The sequence below is a fragment of the Chanos chanos genome, chromosome 1 (genome assembly GCF_902362185.1).
Source record: "Chanos chanos chromosome 1, fChaCha1.1, whole genome shotgun sequence".
In the NCBI taxonomy this organism is placed as follows: Eukaryota; Metazoa; Chordata; class Actinopteri; order Gonorynchiformes; family Chanidae; genus Chanos; species Chanos chanos.
The window spans coordinates 13,166,419-13,192,030 of record NC_044495.1 but is presented as its reverse complement, the minus strand read 5'-3'; the positions used below and the strand labels follow the sequence as shown (position 1 = coordinate 13,192,030).

The 25,612-nt window shown below is 38.4% G+C and overlaps 2 protein-coding genes across 3 annotated transcripts in view; one reads left to right on the top strand and one right to left on the bottom strand.

Annotated features, from left to right (window-relative positions):
• Positions 1 to 16,784, bottom strand: part of runx2a (RUNX family transcription factor 2a) — a 39,434-nt gene extending 22,650 nt beyond the window's left edge. For both annotated transcript variants that reach the window (XM_030768215.1, XM_030768222.1), the window contains exon 1: positions 16,727 to 16,784. In XM_030768215.1, coding sequence (XP_030624075.1) covers positions 16,727 to 16,784 — 58 coding nt within the window. The remainder of the gene's footprint in view (positions 1 to 16,726) is intronic.
• supt3h (SPT3 homolog, SAGA and STAGA complex component) overlaps positions 2,887 to 25,612 on the top strand; it is a 72,535-nt gene continuing 49,809 nt past the window's right edge. Inside the window, exon 1 of the mRNA XM_030768244.1 lies at positions 2,887 to 2,963. Within this exon, the coding sequence (XP_030624104.1) occupies positions 2,905 to 2,963 (59 nt within the window). The 5' untranslated portion in view covers positions 2,887 to 2,904. The remainder of the gene's footprint in view (positions 2,964 to 25,612) is intronic.

Sequence of the window (25,612 nt, the reverse complement as noted above, 5' to 3'; positions counted from 1 at the left end):
GAATACCCATTCGTCATAAACTGAAAATGTGAGTTTTGTTTACTGTTCTGTACTGGTCTGCATAATTAGGAAACCTTTTTTTCGTAGTTAGTTTAAGACAGAGATATAAGTAGTAACCTACGATCCTTGACATATGTTTAATGTCTGAGTTTGTTAGATGGAGGGATTTCATTTTATGCATTTTTCATGTTGGGTGATTATACTTGCGGTTTAATGAAAGACATGTTTAGTAATTCAGAGAGTTAGTTGCCTGAATGCCATTGGAGTGAGAAACATGTTGTGATACATCTTCTATTTAAGTAGTTTAAAATACATTGTGTGTGTGTGTGTGTGTTTGTTTGTTTGCTTGTGTGTTTCGTGGACTATTTTTACGTAAACTGGCCACTGATCTGTTTTTGATCCATGAGCTAGAGAAAAACACTGATAGTTGTCAGTACATTTGTTTTCACCTCCTGAATGCAGAGTGTCTTTTTATTTTACCTGTGAGGTGAGTGTATTTGAGCTGAAAAGGGACCGCGTTGACGTATTGACTAAATTTACTGAGAGAATCTATAGGAAACGAGGCACAGAGAGGGCAGGAGAGATTTTAATATCCTTGCTTGTTTCACTTAGGAGTTATCCCACCTACTTCCTGTCTGAATAGATGTCCAAGAGCCCTTAATCCACACTTTTGGATGGAGGGAAATGGATTTTGCATGATTTCACTTCTTATGCAAAGGGAGAGGTGGTGGCAGGCTCGGAGAGCTGTGTGTGGTGGTTCTCTGAGGATGTGGGAGTGAAATAAAGCTTTGAATAGCTCTGACTCGTACTTGCCACTTCATTACGGCCTCAAAAAAGAAACGCTATTAAGTTACATTTCCTCTCTCGGCTGTTCCAAACGCCAAATATGTTTCTGATTTCCCAAACTTATGGTGATGGACTGTAAATTTATGTGACTGCTGAATTGGAGTAATTGTAATTAATGCAAAGTATAGCTGATATATTGAAACAGTATGGTAAGGTCTGTAGCCTCATGGATTCATTTGATATTAGAAATCTGTGCTGAAACGTGCAGTTCTTTCTTTCTTTCTTTCTTTCTTTCTTTCTTTCTTTCTTTCTTTCTTTCTTTCTTTCTTTCTTTCTTTCTCTCTCTCTCTCTCTCTCTCTTTCTTACTGTCAGTCAACCTGTCTGGCTATCTGTCTGTCTGTCTGTCTGTCTGTCTGTCTGTCTATCTATCTATCTGTTTATGAATTATACATTTTTTGGCTTAAGCAGCTACGAAAACATTCACTCAGCTCCTGAATGCTTGGTTCCAGTCTGAGATTAAATCTGCAAATTAACTAGGCGTCTGTCGAAAGAGAAACGTAGAAGCAACGCTACATAAAAGTCTATTTAATTACAGAGAGGAAAATGTAATAAATAGAATGAGCTTTCTTATTCTACTCATTCAGTCAAGCACCGTTTTAGACCCGTGCATGTTGAAGTAATCTGGATTCATTTGCCACATCTGAATTCATTTTGCTTAGTATGGTGACCATCTGTCCTCACAAGTCAAAGCAACGGCTAAAGCTTTTATCCAACAGAAGGGGCGAAAACAGCAGGACTTGCAATTTTATGTTCAGACATATTTATAGGAGAAAATGGTCATGTCTGTGTTTCTATGTTTGTGAAAACATTTTGTTTTTATGAACCTGAGAATGGAAACAGCATAGCATGCTTTCCTCTTTGATGTATTGAGAACATCAGTGATCTAAAGGGAACAGAGGTTGCTCTTTTTGTTTTGTGAAGAAGAAACTTATGACTTTATTAGGTCTGTGGTCTCTGGCTGATTTCACTGCTCATCATACACCTGTTTGATTTGGTAGTCTGATACTTTGGCCACCCGAATGGAAGGCTTAGCTTACAGCTGTGCATCGGGTCATTGTGTTCAAATGCATTCACTGGAGCGTGAAAACTCACCTGTGCTATGCTTCTAAGATGTAAATGTCTCATCACGCGACATTTACTGCATTTGTATCTGACTGGGTCCATTTGCACATAAATCTCAGCATCCTGTTAATTTGTTTTCTTAAACAGAGCCTGAAGCAGGAGGGGGGCTAACTGCTAAATGTATGGATAGCTGTGTGATGAATGCTAACGGCTTCGCCAAGGACAAAAGGATTGAATTGTAGTTCTTTGAAAGAGCGTAGAGCTCATGTTTAGTTGTCATTGGCTTCCTTCTTAAAAATGCAAATAATTAAATTGTATGTAAGTTGAATGACTGGGTCAGTAGCAGTATCTTGATTTATGTTTGATGGTCTGTGTCTGTGCAATTAAATAAGTCCAGTCTCATATAGTATTAATGTTGTGAGTCCAGATGGTAGAAATATTCAACCATTAAACGTCATTCATTTAACAGTTTGCCCGAATATGAGTTTCATTTTCAAACGACTCACTGCTAAATACTGGAATGATTTATCTAAATATACCAATCCCAGAATTTTCCAGAAATTTATCAGTACTTATTTCCAAATATCGTCAGATTTACTTTCTGCTATAAGAAGTTTTTTTTCCATTGCTTAATTTTTGCCTCACATGCTGAGACATAAATGAAACATAGCCACTTGAATGTAACATTTCCACTAATGAGGTTAAATTGCACCGTATGCTGTAAAATCTCTCTGACGTCTAGTGACTACATCGCTGTAGAGCTCTTCGTCATACATTCAGGTTAAGTTAATATGCTCTCTTAACATGTGGTGTGCTACCCTCCTCCCTCCTCAGTTGAGGCATCAGGAAGCACTCTCTTTGTGAAGTGGCTTTCTTATTGCTCTGGCTTTGAGGGAGCTCATCGGCTTGAATGACTACTTTATGAACGCATGGTGTTTTGTGTTAAACAGATGAGTAGCAGTGCTCCCAGCCCTATGGCGACTGGCACCACCGGAATGTCAGGGAGAGGATCCGGAAAAGCCACCAGTTTTATTCCTGAGCTTCAGAGTATGATGTGAGTACATGTCACATTTGGGCTACTCTTGCACTTTCAATACATACATTTAATTTACCCTTTAACATTCCTTGAGGCAATTATATCAAGTGTATTATTATTATTTTTTTTTTCAATTTCTGAAAACGGGTAAATGTCTGAAGCCTCTGAGAGATATAATATAGATCTACAAAAAACTTATTTTTAGCATCTTTTGTCAAACACATACACATATTCGCACATATTCGCACGCACACGCGCACACACACACACACACACACACACACACACACACACACACACACACACACATATGTATATATGTACAGACACACTGTCCTATTAGTGTATACAGTAGGGGAAACAGTCATTACAATGATCAGAGAGTGTGAAGCCAGTGGTTTTCTCTCAAGGGGAGACAGATTTGAACCACATTTGAGGTTAAAAGTTCGCACACTTCTCTTGAAGTTACTGGTTATTAGGATACATCTGAACTCCTTCAGCAGAGTTCCCATTAACCCCTAGCACACTAAGCTAAGGGGTAATGAGGGAATTGACATTTTGCCCCTTTGAGGTTTTGATACCTCCACCTCACTGCCCTCTTTTGGCCTACTGAAGATTGTTAGGAATGTTATTAAAGCAATAGTCACTGGACTGAACAGCTTCGGTTTACAAGTCTACTCGAATCGCAACCCAAAGCTTCCTCTGCAAGAACTTTCAGTATAGTTGAATTTGGATATGATAATATTATGAAAATACTGTGTAGCAGATATCCAAATCTACAAAACTGGATAAGGGAATACACAGAGGAGTCATGAACTAAATATCCATAAATCCATAAACCTTGGTCTGATGGAGCATTTGTGGTTTGAACTCGCAAAAGCTCTGTTTTAGGAAAGCCCCAGTGAAATTCATCCTTGGGTTTTCCTCATTAATCCCGCACTGCTTCGCCATTATGCAGCTCCACAGAACAAAACACATTCTCTTAGAGTAATGCAAACCAGGGGAGAATGACTAACTTGTAGCTAATTGAAATAAACTTCACCCACTGTAAATGAAGACTTATTGTTCTTTTGCGTTCTTTCACGTTTCACCCTCGAGTCACATGGTGCCTTATATTAACTATCACTTCTTTTCGTTTAAAACAAGAAATATTTAGTTCACTTATTTTTGACAAGCCATGTGCCGCTCGTTTCCGTAATAACGTGTTTTTTTCTTTTTTTAAACCCAATTCAGTCCTAACGTTTTATATGTCTGCAATAATTTTAGAGTTTGAGAATAAAATATCAAAATATATTAGGTAAAGAGAATCCAAATTGTATTGGATGACAAAATCCCACGCTGCGGTCTTGGGCAAATGTCTAAGTTCTCCTCAGTCAGTTCAAAGTTGAAAACATTTAAGAATTCCGTGATGTGAAGCAGCTCAAAATAATACCTTAGATTTGTCTCAGCCAAACTGGATTCATTTAAGTTGTGTATTTATTTTTAAGCAAGAGATTGTGTGACAAACTCTACAAACACTTTTTGTCTTATCCCCTCAAACTCCCCTTTGTTGAAAGGAAAAGTGTGTAAACACACAATTCCGGAAAGAGCTCCATTTTGCAGTCCTATATTTTGCAAGACATTTAATTACAGCTTTCTGTGAGAAGCATTTTTGATGGAGTCTAAATGGCCTCCAATTGAGGAGATTACATTCCATCTTTGGCAGGCTTTGTACCATGCAGAACGATGATAAAGAGAAATATTCCTCACTTTATGCAGTTTTGTGCCTCTATTGCATCAGTCTGTGTTTGACTTGGACTGACAGTGTCTGGAACCCCTCTTCTTACTTAATTTGTTTGTTCCTCATTATGCCTTAAGAAGTGCTCTCACAGATCCAGCTGATATTGTCACAAGCTGAACCAAAGGCTCTTAGAGGGAGAAAAAAGTCTAGATGACGCTAATAAAGCACACAAATGTGACATTTACGTTTTTTCGGCATACAATAAAGCAGGGGGCTTTTTTCTGAGAACGTGTTTTTGATGCCGTCTGTGCGGGGCATGGCGCGGCTGTCTGGGAAAGAGAGAGAGGAAAATGTAAAGACAGTTTCCTCTGGCTCCTACTGCCGTGACTGTCTGCCGCCTCTAGCCTTCATGGAGGTCCCTAATTGAGATCACTTGTACTTATAAATAGCAGGAAGTTCTGTGGTTGATGGGAAAAGAAATGGAACTGTAGTATATGCCTCTTAAAATAAAAAAGGAGGGCTACTGTTTTACATTTCTAATGATCTAATTGAGACACTGAAGTTTTTTACTTTATTTTATTTTATTTTTTTGCATTTCTGTATTGGCCTGTCAGCATAATCTCAGTATTGATTAGTAAAGGATGTGAGCTGAGCTTCCATGGTAACTGCCACAGTCAAGCCTTGGCTTAATATCGCTGAAGTTCAGTACAATTTTAGAGCATGGGAACAGGCAAAATCCAGTTTCGCTGTCTCAAACACTTTCCTATGAGGGATAATATAATGATTTAGAGTAGAAGTATCTTTACACAGTGTCTAGAGAGATTGTATGGGTCTTAATTTTACCTCTGACTTGATTTTTTATGGTAATCCTGTACACCAATAGCAACAGTAATGACAACAGCAGAATCTGGAACATGAGATTAAGTACTGTTGCGTGCTGCTAATTTGACATGAGACAAAGGAGTACAGAGCTTAGCTGGGTTTTCTCAGGCCGACTGCCAGTGATTGCCTCTGTCACCCATGTATGAAATTACTCTAAGCTGTCAGGCCTCTCCTCAGGTACCTCAGTCCTCTCCCAGCTCAGCTCTGTGACTGAACGGCCGGTGGAACATGTCACTCCCACACCAAAGGCTAGACTCTGGAGATTCCTGCACGTCATCCCGTGCATGATTTGTTTAAGCAGTATAGAATGATAAAAAAGGTGCTTTGAATGGGCTTCCAATGCTGGTGATATGTAATACCCTGTCATGCTCCGAAAAAGTGCTTACTTTGGCCCTGGAAAGTCTCCACTCCACACATAAGGTGCAAAAGATAATATAGACACTTGGACATGACCGACATTCCGTTTCTGCTTTCTCAGTAGGTTTGACTAGCTTACATCCTCTCTCTGAATTACTCCACCAGTTGAAAAATATTTATAGTGCATATGTAAGGCAAGCAGTGCTATTGAAACGTGTAGTGTCAGGTATGATTTATGATCCCATCAGATTTATGAGATGGCGGATGTACATGACATGCTCCGTATCTGTGAGGTTGGATTTCTCTCTTCTGTCTCTTGTCTGGGTATAACGTTCTCTCTGGTGATGCCTCTGGGTAGTTCAATCAAGTTTTATTGCACGGTGCAATTCAAAGAGTACTTTGTGGTACACCAGGACAAGGTAGTGTCCCATTTTACTTTGAGAAGGTGTGTTTACTCACTCTTCATCAGTTAAAATATTTAAGAGACTGACTGTGTATACAATCCGCAGACAGCATCAAAAACCGCTGTGGATCAGGCACATTCTGTTTGATTTCAGCTTCTTCGTAGTCATAGTTTTCAATGCTGCCGCTTCCCATATGAGTGAATTGTGTGTGGGAGGTATTATAAGCTATATACTAAGAAGTACTCGTATCATATTTGTGAATTGTCATAGACTCCTAGGTTTCTGATAACAAAAAGTAGTAACTAAAAGTAGTCTGATGGGCTGACATGCTTTGCTGTAACCTGCCTGTCTAGGTGAGGGCATTGAGTGTAATTGATTGGTCAGGTCATTGGTTTGTCATACCAATCAGTCTGACTGAAGATAGATTATATTCCCAGAGAACTATTTGAGATACTATTTATATGTTTTGATATTGAATCTTTGCCTAAGCCTTTTTTTTTCAGTGGCTTTAAACCACAGCCTGCATCAAAGACATTATCCCCTGTGGTTGTAACATAATCAGAGTTTATTTCTGTATCTAAGGGAAGCCTCTTGTAGTTTCCAGGGCTCATTATTTCTGGTGTACCAATGAGATACTCTTTCAATGTCCAAGAGATGAGAAAATACATCTTTGAAAACAAGAGATAAATAAATGTTGAAATCTGTTTAGAAACACTGTGGTGTGTTGCATATGTTACAGACACATTTGGGCCTCAGTTAAAGATATATTTTTTATCCTAAAATACATGTTCCTTTATGAAATTCAGCAGTGGTTTAACTGAATCTGTAGAGAACTTGTAAACTGAAAAAGTCTGTGTCAGAGCCTATTCTTTGTGTTTCTACGGGATTATCAACTAATGCCTAGGCTCCCATATATGAGGTAGAATCCCCTGTGTTTAGTGTTGCTATGTTAAGTGAAAGACAGAAATGTTCCTGCTGATGAATCTGTAATTAGTGGCTATGGCCGAGCTGAGAGCCCCAGCTGCCTCTACAGCCACAGGCTGTTTATAAAGTCTGTCCATCAAATCAGCCCAGCGTCCCACCCCTCTGTCAGAACAGATGGTTCAGTTTCATTGTTTTCACCACTATTTTAACATTAACACACACGCACACACACACACACACACACACACACGCACACACACAATCATCGACTATTTTTTTCCTATGTCGTTATGTTGACCTATTTTATTAACTTTCTCGCTGATTTGTCTTTTTCAGGACTTACACATTCTGTAACCTGTCCAACTCTTAAAAAATGCTCAATTCACCTACACTAAACCAAGAGCAAGTAATGATTATCATAAGTAATTTTTGTGCATTGTTCAACTTTGCAATATAGCCACTGTAAAAGACAAAGCTGGCGCTGACTCAGTTCTTGGCCTGCTGTTGTTATTTGGTTGAAAATGCATGGGTAAAATGGTGACGGACATTAGTCTCACAAACACGACTGCGGTTCTGAGAAAAATCATTTATAATATAGTCTGATATTACTTGAGGAAAAAGCCAAAAAAAACAAAAAAAACCAAAAACACTTCTGTGCTTTCGTGGGAACTGACTCTCAGTAAATGTATCACTTTAATTTACCAGAACAATTAGGTAATCGCCTGCCACTCTCTGTAATTAAAGACAGCATTAAAATTAAGGCTTGTTGTTTGGAGGGAACATCTAGTTTTCAGACCAGGCTGCTTACGATTCTCTCATGTCATTACTGCATGTAGACCAGACTCATTTACTGTAATCTGCGGTGTGTAGCGGAGGACGTTGGTGTACTCACAGTGTTGTTTAGCACCCTGTGGGTCTTTGTCTAATTTAGGCTACTGTCTCCAGGGCTGCAGCCTTTTTTTTTTTTTTTTTACTTTTTTTTTTTAAGCTGTCGTTTACTCTCGAGGCCCCTTGAATGTTTTTGTGAACTTGGATGGAGACAAGTCGCATTGGAAACAAACAGCAGTAATGAGCTGGCTCACAGACTCTCTGGTTAACCAGACTGTAATTTGGGGGACCGAAAAGAACCTCTCATCACTATTGAGTATTTGTTTACCGATGTTGATTTTTTTTTTTCCAAATCTCAGAACGCCTAGTCCAGAGTTTGGCCCAGTTAACCCTTATGGCTCTCCAAGATGGTTTCTACTTGATTTCGTTATCGGTGGTATCAGTATGATGTGAAACATCACTCTTACGACTTTAAGCTGTGTCAGTAGTCTAGCAGTCAGTCAGCCCGGGTTGCCATCTCTATCACTATTATATTAATTCTGTTATAGTAGTTCAGCATATCCAGTATGATTCAGTTACATTGGCATTGAATGTCAAACATGTGTGAGTTAAATTTCATGGCATAAACTATCCAAGCGCATGTCAAATTAAGTGGAGACATTTACTTTCCTGCTCATTTTTAATGAACAGTAAACAGTATTCTGTAAATTGTATGGATGCCTAAAATGGAACTCTGTTCACAATGCTTGATTTAGGCTTCTGTCTTTATTCTTCCTTTTAAATCACACCTAATAATTGAGCTGAATGGTCAGCTCCACTTTAACGTGTAGGCATGTCTCCTTTTCTCTTTTTAAAAGATGGATTAGGTGTGGATCAGGTGAGATGGACTTGCTGAAATACTGCTCTGAAACTTATCGAGGCGTATTTCCAACTTACCTAAACTGGGATGTTTTGTAAACTTATCTTCTTTAATAATAAGAAAAAAAATCCTTCAGATTTCCTTTATAAGAAACAATTCTTCAAAATGTGTTTCCAGTCAGAAAACTGCGACTCTGTACTTTCAAAGCAGCACTAGTTCACAAGGAAAGCTGTCAGTGTCGCAGAGAAAGTATTTCAAAACTCTTAACTTCGTTCCTAATGTTAAGTTCACAGTGTTTTGCACATTGGTATTTCAAAGTTCCTTTTCTTTTTTAACGGAAGACACAACACAGCACATTGTTTTTTTTTTTTTTTTTTTTCCCCAACTGTTTGTTGTGAGCCGTTGTCTGTCTTCCCTATTCCTTTAGTACAAGTTTGCTTATTTCCAATTTTTGCTCTGTATTTTTTTCATCTGTTAGTGAGAGGAATCATGTTTATTAATAGGTCACATAGTTAATATTTAGGGCGAAACGTGTAGTCAAGAGAGCATTATGTTGCTTTTGTCAGCAAAATGACAGTTACTCGGCTTAAACTGTGAAGTCCTCTGCAAGCACAAACCTTTCTCCTATTGTTTTTCTCCCAAATTATCTCTCCAAGTGAATCAAACTCAAATCCTACCCCTCAATTTTCTGACAAAAACAACTTTCGAAAGCATTTGCCGTTTCGGTGCCTGATGCATATTTAAAACCGAGCGTGATCCTTTTAATAGACAGTGTCAACCTTGGTAGGAGGTCTACATGATAAATATTACATTAAACCTAAGACTTTATATTCTAACGATTTATTGTCATTTCCCCAAAGGATTCACTGTGAAATCTTGCAACACCTTTACATGTAGCTCTAGCTCACAGGGAACACACAAAAAAACACTGAAACAGGAGCCAGAATTCAGGGCACGGAAACTATAGCATGCTCACAAATGCCGTCACAGGGTGAGTCAACTGCCATTTGAATGAGGAAAACAGTGTTGTTGACCACAGAGTCAGACAACTGAATTAATACTTAATGACACAGCCGCTTCCACTTTTTCTACCAGTCCCTGTCGTAATTAAGTCTTATTACACACTAAATCTATCTGTCTCCCTACCCCGCCGCTGCGTTGAATTGATGATAATTCGATAATCTCAAACTGAATTTATTGAATTCATATTTTTGGAACTCGCAGTGCACAAAGGAAAGCAAATACATGAATAGTTCATTAGTGACATTTACCAATTATTTGGTTGATTAAGTCTTATATTGTTTTTATAACACAGAGTCACAGACAGGCACACCTCACGAAAACATCATGTATTCATCCCGGAATGACAGTAAAGTAGCCAACTGAGTCAAGCTGTTTTCTTATGATGCTAAAAAGCAAGGAAATGTAATAAAATGCATCAGTTTTAAACGACCTTAAAACAAGCCTCCCCATGTGTTACAGTTAAATAAGTCTCAAGCCAGTCCTTACTGGTAATATTTATGCGACTGGGGCCTGAGAAAGACTGTGATTCCACTCTCTGAGATGACAAAGTGCTTCTATTGTGGTTTCAAAACACTGGGAACAGAAGAAGAGAACTGGACACCTCTGATTAGACACTCAATGCACTGCCCCCTCCTGTGTATTTCTCTCAGAACAGTAATGTGATAGCCTTAGGTCTGTGCATTGCTGTCTCTGTTCTGGCAACTGGGAGTCATGACTGTGGTCAGATTACCACGCTTGGTTTAGATGAGTTTTTTTTGTCCTGAAATGCTACTGTTTGAAGGGGCACGTGGCAAACTGCAGTAAAGCTGTGTTTCCCTGCTGCTTGCTGCTGCTCACACACACACACACACACACACACTCTCACACTCGCATATACACACTTGCTGCCTTGTGTCTCTGGGCAGTGTGTGGTAGGTTGGCATGTAAGATGACCAAATTAGCAGGTGATTCATCAACATATCAGTGTCCATCACCTTCTCTCATGTGACCTCTCTCTCTCTCTCTCTCTCTCTCTCTCTCTCTTTCTCACTCTCTGTCTGTCTGTCTCTCCCTCTCTCCCTCTGTGCATCCCCTTCTTTGAAGCCAGAAAAGAGATCAACATAGTTGACAGATTTCTGCATTACTGTTTCAGCATTAGCTTGTAGTTCTAATTCAGATCAACTGAAAATTCTGCGGCCTATTTAATAAAAATAGTACCAGTCATTGATAGTTTGGAGACGGCTTTAATTACACTTTTGAATTACATGTGTAGCCTACATTTTAGCAATTATTATAATTATCATTGCTGAGGGCACATGATAAGTTGCTCTATCAAAAAATGCTCCTGTTGAAGTTCTGTTGTTTGTTGACTACTCTGATTCCGGTCAACGCATTCAGTCGTTCATTAAATTCTGCAAATGTTACATGGGGTGTGGAAGGTTTTGTCTAAAAATTGTTATTTTTGCTGAAGTTGTGTTTTACACAAGCGCTACAGTAGTAAAGACCATGGTTGTATGGATGGTATTTTAACAACTGTGTATTTGTCTAGAGAAAAAAAAAGTTGCGTATGTGTGTGTCATTAAAAGGTCCAGACATGTTACTGGGTACAACATAGATTGTATAACCTTGATAGCCAATTTTGATCTGAAAGTTTAGATTTCAAGGATGTACATTTTTCAGAGGAAATAAAGCATTGCAGTGGCCCGTTTCAAAACAGCCCATTTCCCCTGTGGTGGTGTGTGGAGCCACAGTTGGAAAGTGAAGCCAAGGATGAGGGGGCTGCCAATGCAATGCATCCATTTTTCTGTCGACCTCATTCTTCACATTTTTAGATTTAGTTTTTTCATTGTAGCCCCTGTGTGGATCATGTTATAAATATTTTAAAGCAATGCCCCGAGTCTATGAAAATTCTGCATACCAGCAAAGGTTAAATCAATATGCGAGGACCTCTTTGGCTGTAGGCTGATGTCGGGCAGAACAGGTAAAGCCTTGTTAAATATATAGTCAGTCCACTCTTGGAATCACCTCATTATGGTAAAATCAAAACAGCCAACTGAAATTCAGCTCGACTTATCTTAGCATGAAATATTTTCCCTTCACAAAACGCCGCCGGCGTATCGTTACAAAATCCTAAAATGACTGGTTAATGTCTCTTTTTTTTTTTTTTTTTTTAAAGTTGTTACATTTCACAAACTTGTGTATCCCCTAATATGGTTTATATTTCTTTAGTCACCCTATCATCTTCACCATCCAGAAAGCACAGGAAAAAAAAAAGAAAAAAATACTGGAATATCGTTCAGCGTATCAGTTAAACAACACCTCAGCTTTCAGTACGAACGGTGCCTAACCGGTGGTTAAGTCATGCCTGAGTGAAAAAACTCTGTAAGTGCGGTCAGAAAATCAGAGGGCACCCTGAAGACACGACGCCTGAGCTACCAACTGATACAACCCTGATATGGCACCGTCTTCATCTAGTACGTACAAATTATGTTAACTAACAGAATGCTGAGCTTCTGAGTTTCTGAAAAGAGTCACTGCTTTTTCCTAAGATCCATTTTCTATGAATTCTCAACTGCCGGTACTTATTTACGTCAGTGTCCCCTTTAAACGGCGATATATCATAGGGAAATAGTTGGCTGGATGTGATTTAGGGCTGGTTTGTGGCCACTCTGAAGGTTTGTTGACTGGGTTTCTATGTTACAGAAGTCGGGTTTCTTAGTGTTATGGGGCTATTTATTGTTTCCCAGTTTTAATGTTGTGTTTGGCTGAATGGGACTCCATGGTTAAGTGTTTGATTATTTTTTAAGAAGCTCTCTCCAAGTTTATGCGAGACATCAATGCCCCTCTTTGTCATCCTCAGAAACGTGTTTGATATTCTCTGTGGTTGAGGGTTTCTAGGCAAGAAATATTTCTTAATCATGTGTTAACATCATGGAAGGCTGTGTCTTATTTTCAGGGACTCTCTCGGCTTGAACTTTGTCATTAATATCCCCTTGTCACTAGTAAAGTTAATGGCATTAGTTAAAGATTGCCTTGCAAGACAAACATGTTAAACACTGTGAAACATTCGTCTGTGTGTAAATACCTTAAAAAGTTATGTGAAAATCTTTGTGTTTTTTATATTATGGTAATTACATATTTTTACACATGATAAACTTTGTTAATATAAAAAAATCAACAGATATAGCAACACCTGCAAATCTTTGCAAGACAAAAGCTTTTATGTCAAGCGGAAAGATGTCATTTGCTTGTTTGCTCACAGTCCGTCTAATTCTGTGTGCATATATGTATGTATGTATGTATGTATGATTGCATGTATGTAAGTATGTATGTATCTGATGTCTGTGTGTCTTTGCTTCTGTATTCTATCCATATAACTTTAGCTGAATATTTAAAAATTTGAATAGGCGTAATTTGGAGATATTAATCTTTGTATTTTCACATTGTCTCCCATGTCACTGTCAGTGGAATTCAAATGCCCCATTACTGCATCTGTCTTCTTGGTTGTGAGTTAAAGAGAGGACTAGACTTTGAAGTTGTCTGGCCATATCAGATGCTCTAAAAAAAAGCAAACATATGCAACAGTGTCTTCCCTATCAAGTTACGTTCTTATCCTTTGAGGGGTTCTGGGTCATTTTTCACTGAGCCTTTGTATTTACCGTGTGGTTTGCAATCTGTCTAATTACATTTTTGTAGCGCACACATACACAGACATACACACACACACAGACACACACAAACACACATGCACTGACACAAATTTTTAGTCTTGTAATTATCTTTGATTCTGATTTCTGGACACAGTGTAATTATACATAGATGATTACTTGTTTAGGAGAAAGGATATCATGTGCATGTTTTATTAATGTCAGAGTAGGTTTAGGGAAATGCAGATGGTCAGAAAGACTCTGTGATTTAGTACCTACTTGTCACACATGGTGAATATTATTTAAGCCCTGCACTGCCAATATTCAATGATATAAAAATGTATACGCACAGCTCCTTTGCTTGATGTTATTGCCAAGGTAAACTGCATGTAATTAAGTATTTGTCCACACCATCACAAATTAAAGTTTGTTGATAAAAAGCACAGTAGGTGCACACACGAAACTCAAAGACTAAAGCGCTATGTTTAGAAAATACGTCAGCATGAATTGAATACAAAGATAATTAATAGCTTTCTGTTAAATGCCTCTAATCATTCCTTGGACATTGCATCAGACTGGTAGACTAGTCTTGCTAATCAGCGTTGCATCATAATCAAATGATGGAAATGAGTAAATGAACATTTCCATCCTCACTCAGTGAGGAGGACCTCATTTAAGACAGAAAACAAAAACAAATGTCGAGGTCTCTGCCACAATTACCCTAAATGTTGTGTTTCATTAACCTCTAGCTTTCTCTAATAAGGCAGACTACATCTCTAAGGACACGTAGACCTGGCTCACTCTCAGAAAACCAGGCTACTCAGCTCGCAATTCCTGCTATTACCATTGTTTTTCTAGTCCTGAGGAGAGTTGAGATAGCCAATTAGTTGCATTAACCCAGCCCGATCACCCTTGTTCAGACCACCACTGTCACCAAATGAGAAGCACATGGACCCTCAGAGCTGTAGAACACGCTTGTAATTGATTAGCGATGGTTGAAGAATGTGCCCAGAGTTTGTTTAACATCTGCAGTTTTTGTGTGATAAAGCTGCCTTTTGCGACACCCTAAAGGCTGTGAGTGTGCTAGTTACTAGCGCCATACTGATTTGCAAGCTTTGGCATATGAATAGTTTTGAGGTCTGGCTTGAGCACATGTAATTCCAGTTAAACCCTTTAAACTTGCTCCCTGTCTTGACAATCTTTCATTCATCATATTGTAAGGGGAAGCTATTTTGTCATATTATTGACATTGTGGTAGTTTGTGTCTCGGTCACTATCATTTCAGAATCAGTCGGTTGTAGAAACCATAAGTTGAAAATGCTGTTAGAGATGTTAAGTGGGGTTACATGAATAAAACCTGTTAAGTGAGTTACATTTTGTCCTGATTTTGAAATGTACGTTTTGTTTTTTTGTACCTACAGTGTGTTTTTTGTATATTGCCAAGAGTTTTGATTACAAAAAAGGCAAAAGACGTTTCGCAATGTTCTTTTAAACGAATCTTTCTTCCTCTTAAGATTAGTTTGTAATATTAGAGTTCAAAAAAGACTTTTTTGAGAGGAGAGAACTATGCTGTCACTGCGTGGCAACGTTGGCTATTCAAGGTTATGTGGTTGGTTTCACGTTAATGTGACACCGCATTTTACGCCTTGATATGCACGGTCAGGGGTGAGAAAACCACTCAGCCTGTGCTACAAGTCCCAGTGATAGGACTGTTTTTGTTTTGTTTTTTTTCCCTGAATGACGAATTTGCCTGATTTCATCAAGATGATATCCCTCATTGCAAAGCTATTGTAAGTTGCAGTCTCTACTTATCTATCATTGCATCAAGGTATTTGCATGAAGATGTTTATGTGTATATCTGTGAGTGTGTGTGTTTGTGCATGTGTCTGTGTGTCTCTGTGTGTGTGTGTGGCTGGCTGGCTGGCTTGCTGGAATTTTTAAATTAAGTTCTGCAACTCAGAGAGAAAATGTACTTCGTTTTTCACTGTAATTTAAGACACTTTTTGTTTTTGTTTTTTTTTTGTTTTTGTTGTTGTTGTTGTTTTTTACAGTTGTGTTAAGACTGTGTGAGATGACTTAACAGTCAGTATTTGGTGTCATGAAGCTGAAATGTTTTGAGCTGCTTGAATTATTTGACTTCATTTGGCCCTGTCTGAGATGTTTGAATATTTGTGGTATTCAAATGTATTTTGCATGTGTTTTGATTTTCATGTGGTCTCCTGTTATATCTCATGATTTGCTCTGCCTCACTTTCCCTTTCTTTCTCTCCATCTCTCCCTCTCTTTCTCTCTTTTTCTCTTTCTCTTTTTGTCAGTGCTAGCCTCTCTGTCTGCTCCTGTGTACGTTCAATTAAAATCTGAAATCGGGGTCTGCAAAAATGTTTCAAAAATATTTTTCCTAAACATTTGATAAAAAGACCCATTCAAGTAGAATTTGATTTCCCATGCCTGCTTCCTGGGCCTGTTTGTAAAAGCTTAAAAAACGTATTTTGTTTAAAAAAAAAAAAGAAAGAAAACATGCGCACACACACACACACACACACACGCGCGCACACACACACGCACAGAGTCAGCTGTGCACGTGAATGTAAGAGTGATTACTTAACATGGATAAGTATCTGAGTTCATTTATTTTGTTCCACTCATCAGTGGTCCATTTAACCAACTTTAAACATGCCAAGTTCTATAGAAAGAAAATAATATGCAGCTATTCCCACATTTTCTCCTGTCAGAATTTTGCCACATCTTGTTCTAATGTAAATCTTTAAACTGAAACAGCGCAAACGCTTATCCGTAGAAAAAGCAAAAAAAGAAAATGTATATATTTTTCTACTTATTTCACAAATGAAATTTAAGCTATACAAACATGTCTGCTTTTTAACATGTTTGCAGATATAAATACTTTAACTATTACCATTTCTCTGGTGGCTTTTTGTTTTTGTGCTCCACACCAGATAGCATCAGATGTGTGTGTGCATTTGCGTGTGTGTGTGTGTGTGTGTGTGTGTGTGTGTGTGTGTGTGTGTGTGGGTGTGGGTATGTGTATGTGTGACTGGCTATTGACCTAGAGCCGGTGCCTCTATCAGAGAGAGCTCCTGAATGACCCTACCCTGAACCGCAGAACACACTGAAATGAAAATAAGTTTTCACAGCACTTACCCCAGAAGAAGTTTTGCTGACATGGAGTCACAGAACTGAAAAGACTATTAGACGCCATAGCAACACTTGGTTATCCAGGGGGGATATTTCTCCTTCTGAGGCCGTCCTGACCCTTGAAGTCCTAAACTGAGAACACGCACCATATCAGGGCATATGGAAAACAAACTAACCACACGCTAAATATAATTAATGCAATATTTATGCAGACAATTTGTTCATGGCCCCATGTGAGGAGCAGACTGTCGCTGAGGAAGAGAGTGCAGGCTCAGATATTGGGATGGAGCAAAATTGCAGCATATACGAGTGTGGTTAGAGTGTACTTACAGACTCGTTGGGTCTCTGTGAATGGGCTTGACCCTCGTTGATTAACCATTTATGCCCCAGTGGCTCCCTCCGGTCGTTCTGGGGAAAACTCGCGCACCGCACTTGTGGTTCTGTGGTTGTTTGTGAGGGGAATGAAACATTCTCACAATCCAAAAACGTGTAAGCTTTAAAACACTGTATTTTTTTTTCCACCTCCGCGTGGGCTGTTACTGGAGAGGTTGGGTCATGTGTTTGGTGACATCAGAGCTCAAATGTGAAGAGGGACAGCCTCTCGTCTTCCTTTTCTCTCTCCCTCTCTCTTCTTTTTTCCTTCTTTTTTTTTCTGACAGTGGTACAGTCTATGCTCCTGACATTCAGAGAGATGTAACTTTGGCTCTCTGAGTCACAGGAAGGAGTGTTCAAATGTTCACCACAGCTCCATCTCATTGGCAGACTGTGTGGATGGAAAGCGGAGCTCTTTTTCTCCCTCACCCCCTCTCCTCTCTTGCTCTCTCTCTTTTGCTCCTTCTGTCCCCCTTCATTCATTCCTCCTCTCTCTCTCTCTCTCTCTCTCTCTCTCTCTCTCTCTCTTCAGTTTAAATAGTTTTTTAAGCAGTTTCAGGCCCTTTGCATCGTTATTGTATCATTGGAGAGGTGACTGGCACAGATGTAGTGTGAAATTCTGGACAATGATGATTAACTGTCAATTTCAGCTGCTGTTCAGTGTCACACTGTCTGTTTCATTCATGTCTGGATGGCTCTGTGCTCTTGTTGCTGCTGTTCGTTGTTGTGAGTGTGTATTAATGTATTTATGTCATGCAGTTTGCTCTGTAATTGGTGCTTTAGAGGCCAATTAAGATCAGTTTTTAAGTCCTTAAGATCAGGCTTAAACCATGTCTATCTCTCCCTTTAGCGCTGTGTTTCTCACACCTGGTGTAACACAGTTAGGAGTCTTGAGTCACCCATGTCATTCAGACACCTCAGAAACTAGTGCTCTGGCAGTCCATCAAATTCTGTGTCTTAGCACTTTGACTTTTGATGATTGTTTCGGTAGGTAATAATGTGATAATCTGTCATTTTCACTGATATTGGTTTGTTTGTGTGACATGTTCTTTAATTGAAACATTGTCATATTGCAGCTGATATTTATTATGTTTGTCTTCTGTCTGGTAGAAATAGTTTCTCTTGTGTTTTTTTTCTTTCTTTTTTTTTTTCTTAAGTAAGACCAAGTCCTGCTTAGGATAACGTGAGAAATTAATCTTTTGATCTCCAAGAATCGCTGAGCAGAATTACAAATATAACTGTATTACACTTTCCCCCTCTGTTTATAATTGTAATGTTGGAACTTACCCAATATATGGATTAAGTTTAGAGGGTTAAAATGTGTTTATTTTGAATTTTTAAATTAACCTTTACATGCCTCCAAAACCTGTTTTGACTTGCACACACGCACACATGCAGAGGGGAGGGAGGGAGGGAGGGAGAGAGAGAGAGAGAGAGGGAGAGAGAGAGAGAGAAATAGCTGTTTGGAGCGGTCCTTTTTTGGTAAACATAAAAATACTAAGTCACAGAAAATCGCAGAGCTCTCTCTGAACTACCACGAAGTGAACATGACTGAAATCTGAAACCCTCACTGGAAACAGTTTACCTTTTTATTTTTGTTTTATTAATACTGACATCAGAGGGTACACATAATATTTAATAACGTATTTATTTATTGTAATTTAATTTTCGAATGTTACGTAGTTGTGGCACCTTTTAAGGTATTTGGTCCCTGAGTTGTAAGTTTGATTGTATCGTACCATCAGTTTCAATTAAACATTACTAATATCAAACCTACTTTACGCCACATTTTTGTCTATTTTTAAATGGGTATTTTTTTCACATTAATGCACATTATTCAAGTTCATGTTATTCCTTCCGTGCTCTTCACTGCCCTTTTATTATAATACACTCATGGTTAGATCTGTAAGGGATGGAATATTTTTACTCATATTAATGATCCCCGTACTCTCTGTTGAGCACAGCTGTATCTGCAGTGTGTCAGGCGAGCCCTGGTGGTCCTGTAGCAGGCATGGCTCTTTCATGGCCAAGGTGAAAAAGAGAACCTGGAGAGTGTGTCCTGCTTAGCCCTGGCTTTGGATTGGCCTGCTTTCTTTGCGGACCACACAGGCATAAACGGCGCATTAGAAGTCGGAACATTTTTCCTGGCAGCGTGGAGAGTGTGCGTTAATGCCACCTTGAGACGTTAGGCCTACTCCCCATTTGGCTTCATAATAGTCACCGTATCAGGAAAATTAATAACTCTTGTGAATATTATTGTTGATATACTGTCATAGACCATGAATCAAATGAGGGAATGACTTTACATGTATAAATATGTATGTACATTATGCAAACAAATCTGGGTGTATGTGTATTTTCTAGCATTCATACAGTGTAGTGTGTTACTGTGACATGTGTCTGTAATTGATTTGTTTTCCACATCCTACAATCCATAGCTACTGCCTTACTTTTATGAAACATGTACAGAACATTTATGACCTAACATACTGAAATGTTAGTAAGATATTTTGATTTCGTAATTTTAACGCCTCCAAAGACCAGTCTTGGAAACTCCCTAGGATGTTTCTCTTAGTGGTGTGCAGCTAATTTGGTGCATCATAATCTGAAAGAAAATATAGATCTTTCCTTGTGCAACTGACACAGAACAGCTTGCATATTTTCTTTCTATGACTACCATTTTCTTTCTTGTGGTACTTTTACCACAGTTGCAGCTTTTTTTTTTTTTTTTTTTTTGTGAAGAAAAGTAATACTGAACTTTTCATACTAAGGGAAATGTTTAATACCGTGGCGTCTTTACAAGTCAAACCAGCATTATAAATAGGCCAAACATATGAAATTACATCCAATTGTAGAATTAGATTATTGGACAAGAGTACATTGACATAACTTACCTCACTATTTTTTTTATTTATGTTGGTGCCTCAATACATAAAATTAATATAAGCCCCATGTACGCTCTGTTGTTAATCACGGATATTGTCCAGGGTAAGCATACAACAACCACCCACATAGAAGTTCAAATACAGTGAGGCTTGGGGTTGCATGCAGTGATTTGTAAAGTGTTGCGTTTTCTTGGGTTTTTACTTAATTTCTCCTACAACTTTCATGTCATACCAGTATTAGCTAGGCTCGGCTCGGCTATTGATTTGCCTTCTGTCGATATCTTGGTTCAGTCATAGAATAGCATTTCACTGATGAAGCTGTGGTCTAGAGGCATGAAAACTTTCTTTTTTCTTAAACTTTTGAAATTACAGTTTGTTATTGTGTAGTTTAAACATGCATATAAATATATATATATAAGTTTCTCATAATGTGAAAGTAAAGCTAAAACATTCTGTAGCCCTCATCAACAGCCACAATGTCCTTATAATGACACAAGCTGTTTCTGAATTTCTTTGAAGACACTGTAAAGTACACATTCGTGTTTGTTACACACATTATAGTGCATTACCATTGTCCCATAATAAAGTACATATGGCTCTTTAAAAGTAGAGTGTTACCCAACCCCTCTCTGTTTTAGCTCTCACTCTCGACCTGGTGTCATTAATGTTGAAAAGGCTGTGTTGGCAAAGGTGAAGACAGGTTTAGCCACAGCTGTGATCTGAATTAAGAGCATGCGCACGCTGCATGTCAGAGGACTATCAGCAGTGACAGGAGCCAGGCTTGTTTCAGCCTCTCTGCTGGTCCTAAACACTCGATCACGCTTGGCAAGGCTTGTCAACCCTAGTGGCTTTAGCTTGCGGCATGGGTACATCTCAAGAATGGCAATTAAAGGGGAAGAGCCTGTCATTTGTGACAATTATCACAAGTCTGCTCGCTTTGCAAACTGGCCTTCATACTGCTGAATGAGGTTTAGAGAGATTGGCAAAAGCTCATGACTCATCATATGCGAGATATGTGAGGATTCTTTAAAATCTACCCCTGAAAACGCGAAGTTTGATGTTAAATCTTTTGATGGCCCTGCTCTGGATTTAGGCAATTTTAGAAATGGAGTTGAATGCACAGCTGTAAAACTAGGGAACGATCTACTTAGATAACGAATATACCCCGAAATTATTTTCCAGAAGATCTCCAAATACCCGAGAGCAATAATCTCTATGGTGAACTAAGATACATATTGCAGATTTTAAGTTGAGATAAACCTGAGACTAACTGATTGCCATTCAAAATAAAGGAAACAATGGTAACTTTGTCATGCCTTGGTTGACTTGGATAATTTTTCAAAAGCCTATGGGCCTCTTCATCTTTCAGTCCTTGGGAATACAATAAAGCTTTTAGAAGTAGAATCTGTAATTTTGGCACAAAATCTCTACCCTCATCTAGTTTTAAATTGTCCACACACATGTGGTTCATAGACAAAATAGCCTCCAACTCTCACTTAGAACTTTATTTTTCTGTCTTTCCTGTGGGTCTCGTTTTCCCTGTCAGATGCCATGAACCACAAGTCTCTTAAAGCTGAAGTAACTTGCAGCAGAATCGGGTAAATGCTTGAAAAATGCTCATGTATTATTATGTAATGGGATGTTTTAGGTTATAGTTGATATGTGTCTTTAGGGTGATATTTTCAGCGTATTTGTTATAAATGGCATTTTTTTTATCTGAATTTCACACGAAGCAATACCTTACTTACCTCTGTGGTGGAAAATTGAAAACCTTTTCGCTTTCTCAGATTGTAGACCATAGTTTTATAGACTGCCATGCCACTGTCACCTTGTGTTAATGCAAGACATATGTATGGCATTTCCCATTTGTGACACTCATTCTGTAATTACTGTAGGAACAAATACATGGTTAGCTGAATTAAAGCTTTTGTTTTTAACGTTTAATTGCTCGCCTTTCCCATTCTTTCCTCTGCTTAGTTGTGGTCAAGAGCTTGAAAAGGATGAAAGGAAATGATGCAAAGCACATCAAACTGAAAAAATATTTAAGGAGACCTCCTGGTGTTTATGCTGCTAAAAGTGGATTCAGTTGTTGGCTCTGTGCATTCAACGAAGAGCTTCGTATATTCCTAGCCTGAGGTTGCATATCTTAGCGATAAACATTTGTAAGTAATTTGAGTACATAAATTGCTACTCACTGGATATGAGCCCCAGCTTCTCTTTTTCTTTGTTCCTATCAGCGAATCATAATGTCACTGATCTGACTAAAGAAGTTTTTGTGATAAATGATGACAAACCTAGTGTCAATTTGCAGTGATACTAAAATGTTTTATATATGTTAGCATATAATATTAATGAAATATTATGTTGATATGATCAGTGTTAAGTATTCTAAATACACTGGATATGTGAATGTAAAATGAACATTCTACGTGTAGACCTTTTTGGTTTATTTCTCCATCAACATGTTTTCAAAGATTGTGATATTTTGACACCTCTGCTGTTTGCGCTCTTGGCCCTATTTTTGCTCGGACTGGCCATATGTTGTGTCTTTGTAAAATCTTTGATGGCATTTTCAGACAGTTCTCCCTCTAGTTCACACAGTGAGGACATGTTGTGCAACCACAAAAGAATTGTGCAACCCACAGATGTTGTTTTCTCACATAAATATCATTGAAAGGACCTTTTAGTTAAGGCTAAAAAAAATCTCAACCATTTAAAAAAAAAAGCAAAACAAAACAAAAAAGAAATAAAAAATCTTGCTTTGAAATGCTTTGTAACTGCATGCTATTGCATATTAAGCTTGGGATGAGAAATGCATCAACACTTACAGTAATGTTATAATGAAACACAGATAACCAGGACTCACTGTTTTTCAGTGCATGACTGATTCCTTACAAATATTGGTGTTGCCTTTCACAAATCTACTTGGCTTCTTTGTTTTTAAATGAGTTTGCCCACATATATGTGGACGTGTTTATTTGCTGTGTGGGGGAATGACTGAAGCCAGTGATTCGACTGTGGTCAGAGCATTTTGTGCTGGATAGGAGCTGTTGACCGTTTCAAAGGTGTTTATTATCATTACTATTATTCTGTGTTTGTTTCCTTAATTTTTGTTGTTGTTGTTTTCCTCTCCTCTTTCACTTGAAAATTACAGAGTAAAAGTTTATGTGCTTCATGGTGTAATTTTAGATTTCATTTCATTTGATTCAAAGTAGAGTAAATTACCCCCACCCAGCACTTAAATAATCTGGTCCGTGTTGAAACGAACGTAAAACAAAACTGAACTTGTATACCGTGACATTCTGTGATATGTGCTGTGATATGTGCTGTTGTTATCCAGTATTTGAGGTGTTTTAAAGAAAGGTCAGAGAACTTTTGAACAGTTTTTTTTTTTTTTTTAAGTATTGGGGCTAAGTTCAGTGTTAGCTCTGCGCTGTTCTCTATGTCTCTGTACCAGTGGCTGCGGTGGCTAATATGATGCAGAGGCCTGTGTGAACATGTGTTTGCATTCAGAGGGACCACACTCCAGTGTAATTCGGGACTCCGTTCCTCCTTACTGCAGGGTCTGGGAGCACTTCGAGGTTTTGGCAGGTCTCTCATCGTTTTCAGAAGCTACATTTCTGGCAACCCCCTCCAAACGCGTAGTGCCAAAAACGTTCGCTTTAAATGAAAGTTGATAGTGGCCTTGTAAATACGAGGCACCAATAACAACCAGGTACTGCAGTGGACGTGGTATTACTGTCACTCCTTAAAAGCTCTTCCTTTTTTCCGTTTGTTTTGAACCCAGTGTGGGGAAGTAGGTATAGTAAATAATAGTTATCACACTTTTTGTTTTGTTTTTTTGTAGCACATTCATTTGAAATAGAAACATTGCTTTCAAATGTGCTGCTGTGATACTAAGAGCACCTCTGAACGACTAGGTAATGTAGGAGTTTTTGTTCTACTGTTGTTATGTAGAAAATTGCTAGTTGGATGGAGTGCCTTGCGATGTCAGAGTGAGGGAGTAAAGCCTTTTCTTGTGAGCCGTTTTTTGCATATTTCGAGTGGTTAACAGAATTCAAATCAGGGGTGCAACTAGCCACCTTTCATGTCAGTGTTCTACATAAATTGTAGTCAAACACATATTCAAACTATTTGTAACCTGATACTATTGTTAAAGCACAGAATGTAAAACATGGAAGATGTAAAACAAAACAAAACAAAAACAACAACAACAAAAAACACGAGTTCTTCATGGTGTGAACATCAAAGCTTAATGTCAAAGCTTTGAAAAGCTTTCAGATACTCACTAGTCTCTGTCTATCTCGTCATATACCAAACTGTGGTCAAATCCTGTGCGATGGACTAACTATCGTTGCCTCTGTAACGTCTCTCCTACATCTCCTTTGATGGCAACGGTCAGGTGGTGTTAGGGTCAGATAATATTTATTATTCATTTTTTGGGGAAAATCCACAGTGCTGACCCCACCGCTCTGTTAAAGCTACTTAACGACAAGGGGTTTATTGCATTTGGAGTAATTTGAGCATATTTAATGAATATTGGGCATCACTCCATTTTTTTAATGCTGCAAATATGGTGGTCCTTTGTAAGACACACAGAGCAATACCACTGGTGTTGTTTTAAACTGCTGAAAGACAAAAACCACATAACTCAACCTCCTTTTTGATTTTAAAAAGAATCAAATTAATCACATGAAAATAAATTTGTAGTTTATATAAATCTATAGTGCTGGCATGTAAAAGTGCATGCCAGGGAATGTGATCTTGAAGTGCAGAATGGTGATTGAGGACTCTTGGCTTGCCTACACTAGACATTCTCTTGTGACACGCTGGTCTTTACATTGTCTTTCACCAGCTGGAACATTTATGTCTTACTCTGCTTGTTATTAATAAGCAATGCTACTCCTATACTATTGATAAATATTATTTTATCTGTGTAGTTTGCATATTAGCTACGTTTTTGTTTTGTCTTGTACCTTGTTTAAAATTGTTGATATTTTACCCCAATAATCAAATCTGTATATTCTTTTCATGACAATTAAACAAATGGTTATCCTAAGAAAGCTTGTCACGAATTCCTCAGTACCTGTAAAAATGAAGGCCATTTTGACTTCTCTCAAGTATTGCTTGCATGTTAAGTGTGAGAGCGTCATTGTCTTGTAAAGGACAGGCTGTGTTCATTAGTATCCTGCCAGATAGAGCTGATTTAAGTACACTAAAGAAATGCTACAGATATGACACAATTGACATGTTATTTTAACTGTTTATGTGCTGCTTCTTCTCCTCATTTACAATGTACTTGTGCGTATTGTGTCATCGGCTCACGGAGATGGCTCATCATTTGTGGCATGAGGCACTCTTCTGCCAAACTACATTCTATAAGGACTACAGTATATAGCTTGTCAAAGTCTTAAGTGCCCGCTGGATAGCACATGTTTATTTTTACAACCTTAGGATAATAATCGCTGTCAAAATAAGTGGCTTGGACATTTACCCCCCCCCCCCCCCCCACTCTACACTGACACAGAAGCTCAAGTAAGGAGCAGAAGCCAAATCCTTGCATGATTGCAACTAGTTAAGATTTCAAAGGGGCAGTAATGTATACAGGTCATAATGAATTGAGTCTGGTAATATT